At 40.1% G+C, this 6,803-nt stretch overlaps 1 protein-coding gene across 1 annotated transcript in view; it reads right to left on the bottom strand.

Annotated features, from left to right (window-relative positions):
* The window catches only part of sft2d2 (SFT2 domain containing 2), an 8,383-nt gene extending 7,591 nt beyond the window's left edge, over window positions 1-792 (bottom strand). Inside the window, exon 1 of the mRNA XM_015397195.1 lies at window positions 565-792. Within this exon, the coding sequence (XP_015252681.1) occupies window positions 565-655 (91 nt within the window). The 5' untranslated portion in view covers window positions 656-792. The remainder of the gene's footprint in view (window positions 1-564) is intronic.
* Window positions 793-6,803: the final 6,011 nt, after the last annotated feature.

The following is a 6,803-nucleotide window of genomic DNA, read 5'->3' as shown; positions in this document are numbered from 1 at the left end:
AATAAAGTCGACTTTATTGTCATAATAATCCGACTTCCTTCTCATAAAGTTATGACTTTTTTTCCGTCATATCAAAACTTTATTCCTGTAATGTTACAACTTTATTCTAATAATGTTATGACTTTATTCTCGTAATATTACCACTTTATTCTCGTAATATTACCACTTTATTCTGCTAATGTTTGGACTTTATTTTTATAACATTACTACTTTATTCTCGTAATGTTACGACTTTATTCCCGTAATGTTACGACTTAATTTTCATAATATTACGACTTTATTCTCTAAATAAAAATTTTTTTAAAAATCTCTAGCCCAGCCCTAATACTTTGTTTTAGAAATCTCAAGCAGAATTTAAAAATATTAATTTTTTTAATGAATTTTATTTATTAATGAATTTTATTTTATTTTCATTACATCTCTAAATCAGTTTAAGAAGGTTAAATCTTAATAAAATCCTAGTCAAAGAATAAAAGCAGTGCAGCTAACTCCAGGGGCCATTTTTTTCCTCCATTGTTTTTAACTGGTTTCCTCTCAGCTAACGGCTAACTGCTAACTGCTAACGGCTAACAGCCAACAGCACCTCCAGAATGCCGCTCCCATCCGAGCTGCTGCCTCCCTCCTGGCCGCTCAGAACCTGCTTCAGTTTATCCATAAAGCCAGACTCCTTCCCGGACAATCAGCCGAACCACCGCAGAGCTTCCAGAACCTTCTAAGCAATCCTCGGTTCGACGGTTCCACCTGGAACAGGTGAGCTGTCAAAGTTTATCGGAGGAGGAACAGACTTTTACATCAACAGGTGCAGCACTTCCGCCTGCAGTACCGCTGCCGGCCATCATGAATCAGAGGGAGGCGCTGTTTCCCCACGAACTGTTCAAAACGATCAACAACGTTTAACTCTTAAAATGGTAATTAGACAGAAGATGAAGGAGAAATGGTTAAAAGAAGAAGAGAATATTGATTTTATAAAATTTAAAAGAAAACTGGAGAAATAAGAAAAGGATTAGGGGGCGCCCTTATTAAAGTTGAATATTTATTATTTCTAGTTTGCTTTTTTTGTCTGATTTGGTATGATAGATATGAACATGAAATATTTTGGTTTGGAGTATGAGTTGACTTAATTTTGAAATAATTAATTTGTTTATTTGTATTTTTGCTGCTGTGCATAATTGAAGCTGTTTCCTGGCTCCGCCCCTTCATCATTGACAGGTGACTGCAGCACCTGGATTATAGTGGAGGTGGCTAATGGGGGCGGAGAGCTCTGGGATTCAGGCAGCGCAGCCATGCAGTTTATAACCGGTATTGGTTGATGTTGTTTCTTTAGTGGCATAAAAAGGAAAGAAATGAGCCGATAGGATCTGCCTGTTACGTCATAATGCGGTAAGAAAATCTAAAAATATTTAGCCCTAAACAAAATATTTATTTAACAAAGTAAGATTTTTATAAATGAATGAATGACGCAGTGAAAAAATGACTTTGAATAAAATAACCTCCTTATTTTTCTCTTAAAATACGCTGAATAACCATAAATATTGCTGCTAATTTTTGATTGCTGAACTTTACAAACGGCGCCTCATAGAACAGGAATAACTAGAAGAAAAGAAACAATTATTTCTAGATTTAGATTCGGGCATAATGGTTTAAACAGTTTATCTTTGGGAAACAGGAATGGTAAATGTGAAAACTGTGGGCTGAATGAAACAATTGAACATGTGATGTTGTACTGTAAATAAATACCAGGACAGCAATGAATTAAACATTTCAATAAAGTCAAAGTTAAATGAGATTTATTTGAATTATTTAGAAGTTATTCAGAAAGTAACTTTTACAGGATAATACTTCAATATCTAAAAAAATAGAATTTAATTCTGAGTCATTCTGGTCCACACTCCACACCAGTAGATGGCAGAAATACATCAATCTGTCAAAATCTTTAAAGAAGAAGAAGAAGAAGAAGAACTTCTCCTTGGACTTAAACCAGACAAAGATTTAAAATAAACCCACAATAGATGCTGTTTTATTAAAGAACATTTTACAACACTGGCATGACGTTGACAGATAACGTCCATAAAGCTGTAAAAAATGCGATAAAGTCCATGTGGTTCTAATACAGCAACAATTTTTAACAACAGCCACAGTTTTATTTAATAGAATCTGTTCTTCATTAATGACTGGGTGTTTGAGGACATTTTAAAACAAGCTCAGTTACATTAAATTCTTTCAAACTACAAACAAATCAGGCTTAATATAAGGAGCTAATTAAAGAAAAGAGTAAAAAATCTGCAGGGAAGATTAGAAATTAACCAAATAATCAAAGAACATCTGTGGGAGCGGTTTAATGAAAAGGTGTTTAAAATGCTGCTGTTCCCTTTGTGTGGCGGAGATTCTCAGTCATCCAGGTCAAAGTTAAAAAACAATCCACAGGTCTTTATTTTAGAAAGTTTGAGGACGTTTCTCTTCCCATCCAGGGAAGATTTTTCTCTTCAAAATGTCTGGATTAGTGTTGAGTTCCAGGCTTTTATAGAGTAGCCCAACAAAGCCTTGTAACGGTAGACGTATTCAAATTAAGACCTTTTTTTTATCAAACTTATGCAAACTGATATTTTTCCCCTTTCTCCAAAGTTTGATTTACTAAAATATATCCGTTATTTTGATATTGGACCTTGGCTATGCCTGCCTCATGAGCCATATAGTTTTATTGTTGACGTTTGTATAAAAACACTGCATAATTTTAGGGTATTATGTCCCATGAAAAAAAAAACGGTAACAGATTTTTAAATTTTATTTCAGTATAATATGAGAAAAAAGTCAGAATTCTGACTTTAATCTCAGGATTCTGACTGAATTCTGCCAGCTAACAAACATGTTAGCATCCAGCCGTAGCCATGTCTGTTTTAGAGACTAGCTCTCTGGTTTTAATCACTTTCTGCTCTTCCATTAATCAAACAGCATCAGCAGGGACCCTCAGGGACGGAAAACTCTCCTAATTCCATCATTTTCCACCAATGTGTTCCTGTTTCTCTCAAACTACTGAAGCTGAGTGCTCCACATCTCTGCCTTCATGGAGACCATCTACATTAAGATCCACAATTCTCAGATTAAAGTCAGAATTCTGACTTTTTTTCTCATATTATACTGAAATAAAATTAAAAAATCAGTAAGGTTGGTTGTTTTCCCAGTGGCCCTAATCCTCTTCCATACAAACATATTTTTGATGCTTCAAAAACTTACATCATATAATACATCATTTTATCTAAAAAATTTTCATCATAAAGCTCACATATCACAGATTACATAGAGGAATAGGTTTAATAACAATAATAATAATAATGATAATAAAATAATCACAGATGTTTTCAAATTAGAGTCACAGCATAGTTTAAAATATGAAGCTTTTATATAAAGTCCAGAAGTAAATTCCTTAGTCTTGGTGCTATGCACACGAAAGCTCTGTCAACATAGGAGACCATAGGATTCAACATAGGATTGAAAAAGCTTCCTGGATAGGAAGAGAAACAACTTCAAACTTGGGAAATAAAGTCCAGTGGTATGTTATCTATGGTTTTCATCCTGGACATGAAACTGGTTCAGAACAATGGGAGGCTGGTGAGTCATGGAATGACTGTTTACCTACTGCACTGAAAGAAAGAATCATTTCTGAGACAGACTGTATGAAAGGCCGGCTGGGTTATTTGTTTAGCTCTTGCATGAAGGCAAGTGGCTGAACTTTAGAGAATCTGCAGGCCTTGCATTAAAGACTGATCCATCCTAACAAACAAAGATACTGGCAAAGATTCTCGGTCATCCAGGTTATCGTCGTTCCAAAAAAGTAAAAAAAAGAAAAGAGAATCCACTGGACTTTGTTTCCAAGTTTGAAGATATTTCTCTTCTGTCATGATCAGCCCTGATAGCTGGACATAATTGTTCATGTCATTCAACTGCTTTATTCGGCTCCTCATTATCACTCATCTTATCCACCTGTGTCTGTTCCTTTATATTTTTCTCAGCTATCGGGGCCAGATGATTGTTTATCTCATGCTTTATGTTTCGTTAGTTTTAGTTAGTTCCAAGTCTTGTCTTCTGATTGTGTCCTGGTCCTTCTCCGAGGCCCTCAGGGTTTTGGCTCGGAATGCCAGGAAGGTCGGTTTTATTCCCATAAGCCTGGCTCCTAGGAGGAGACCAGCTTAAAGTCCTGCAGAAATCTTGGTACCATGTCTTGTCTCTGTCCCTCGACCCCTGAGGCTGCCTGTCTGCATTTGTACGTGTCTGTCTAGGCACGCTTCTGGATTGGTGGAACTCTGAACCTGCCTTCCCGCCCCGTGGATTCCTGGAACCCTGCTTCCGTCTGAACCCTTGAACCCCTGATCGAGCTGAGGACTCCTGGATGTCAGAACTGTCCTTGTTCTGGACTGTTCTCCTATCCTGGCACAGATTTACGCAGGTTCCACGGAGGCTGCTGCATTGGGAACACTCTGGCCGGCTCAGCGACGTATCTAAATGGCGGTCCATCGGCTAGATCCTACCTCGCTCTAAGTGACTGAACTGTTAAACCAGGTAAGTGACTCACATGGATTATCACCTTCTGTCAGATGATCCTGGTCACTTACCTGTGTTTCTCCCTCCAGAGTGTCAGTGATGGGTTGTGCCCCGCCCCCTGCGTCTGCTGCTTTTGTTCTGTTCTGTTTCAGTTTGTTTGTTTTAATAAATCTTGTGCACTCAGTAGGAATACTGACTGTCGCACCTTGAATTCTGGGTTCATCTGTCCTATTTCTGACAGCTTCCCATCCAGGAAGCTTTTTCCATTCAAAATGTCAGAAATAGTGTTGAGTTGGAGAATATAAACAACCTCTCCACAGACGCATGGCTTAACAAAGAAGAACGACCTCTTCTGGACAAGACTCTGCAGTACATCTGTACCTCTTGGACAAAGGACAATTTTTGGAGGACCAGAAAGTTCTCAGTTTGGACGAAGAAGACAGGTTGTTTACACGAGTGAATAAAGTGAATGTGATTGGTCAATTATCAAGGGGGCGGGATTGTTGTGGTAGAAGGTTCGTAAGCAAGTTTGGTTGTGGCCGGTTTGTCGGTAGCATCTTGCTAACCAGTTAGCAACTTAGTGCTAGCAGGTTCCCAATGGGAAATTCCATTGGGACCAAGTAGCACTAAATTGGTGACTTAGAAACGACGCTGGCAAGGAACGCTATGGACAGAGGAAACATGCAAGAGGAGGAGAGTTTAGTGTCGGAGGTCGTGGATGAGTCTCCTCCGTCATCCATTTTTTATTTAGAGGAGGAAAGCGGGGACGAAGATGTTGTGGAAGAGGACGCCAGGGCGGCAGAAGCTTGGTTTGGTGTAGAAGGCTTCCAGCCGTACATGTTTGAGCCCTTGCCTCGCAACGCTGCCAGTTCTGTTAGCTCTACGCCTGCCGAAGACACAGACTGCAGGCTAACAAAGAAGCCAAACGACCCCCATTCCAAAGGGGGGGACCCGTTCATCCGTTTCTATTTGCATGTTTTCTAAACTAAAACCAGGCTTTGTTGGGCTGCTGGATAAAACCTGGAACTAAACGCTATTTCTGACATTTTGAACTGAAAAATCTTCCTGGATGGAAGAGAAACGTCTTCAAACTTGGAAACAAAGTCCAGTGGATTGATTTTCAATTTTCTTTAGAATTACAAATAAAGAGTTACAGTAATCCATACCTGGATCACTCTCACAGTCTTGCAGTGGTCGAGGAACCTTCACCTCAGGCAGTTTGTAAACCAGGCGAGTTTTACTACAGAGTCCTTGTTTCAGAACATGTCCAGCGGATATCTCTGCCATCTTTTCAGAACAATGTCTGATGTAGTAATGACCTCAGAGGAGGCGTTTGAAAACTTGTTTCTGTCTTAGGGGACCTTGACCCTGGTGGAGTTCCAGTAGAGGGGCTGAGGCATGGCGACCTGAACATGACAGGTTGGACAGCACTGTTTCCTCCACAGCCACTCCTCTATGCACTGCAGGAGGAAAAACAATTTTCAGACCTATGGTTCAACCACAGTATCAATGTTCAAACCAAATCTATTGAGGCTCCATAGAAAATGTCTGTTGATTAAACAAGTCTGCTTATTTAAGTCATCATTGTTCTGTGTGGGAGGGTGCTCTCTGTGAGTGTGTTGGTGTGTTTTACCTCTTTGTGGAAGGTGTGAGTACACTGTAGCTCTCTAGTTCCTCCTGAACCTTGACTTAAGTCATTATGACAGATCAAACACATGCTGTAGGCGTCACTCTGCAACATGAACAACATTTAAAGTCAAACACATCCACTGAAAAGAAGCTGGGACTTGAAAGCATCAGTCTACCCTCCACCCACCAATGACATGACGTTACGTCGCCTGAACTGAGCCCGCCTCTCCGGGGGGACTGCTTCAGGGATGGTGGGTATGAGTGAGGGCCTTCGCTCTGGTGGGGGGGCGGCAGATTCCTGTGGGGCGGGAAGGAGACGGCGCGAGGATGAACGTCGCAGCAAAACCCTCGCTGTCACTGGAGCACAAGTAGAAGAGTGAAGGCGAGACAGCTGCATGGACGAGAGAGTGGCCTGGACACAGAGATGATCGATCAGTAAGTAAAATATAGTTATTGGGAATTAAGACCATGGAATTAACCAGATCAGCCAATTAGATCATTCAGTTATACCGAACATCTGATCAAGTATTCAACCAAATAAACTGTAAACCAACCAACGGCCCAGTCAGGCAGCATGTGGAGTAACCAACCAACCTCTCGACCAAACAACCAATCAACCAACCAACCAATCAACCTGG

Source organism: Cyprinodon variegatus, unplaced genomic scaffold (genome assembly GCF_000732505.1).
Source record: "Cyprinodon variegatus isolate N-32 unplaced genomic scaffold, C_variegatus-1.0 Scaffold844, whole genome shotgun sequence".
In the NCBI taxonomy this organism is placed as follows: Eukaryota; Metazoa; Chordata; class Actinopteri; order Cyprinodontiformes; family Cyprinodontidae; genus Cyprinodon; species Cyprinodon variegatus.
Note: the sequence above shows the minus strand (reverse complement) of the source record. Positions and strands in the feature narration are given on the sequence as shown.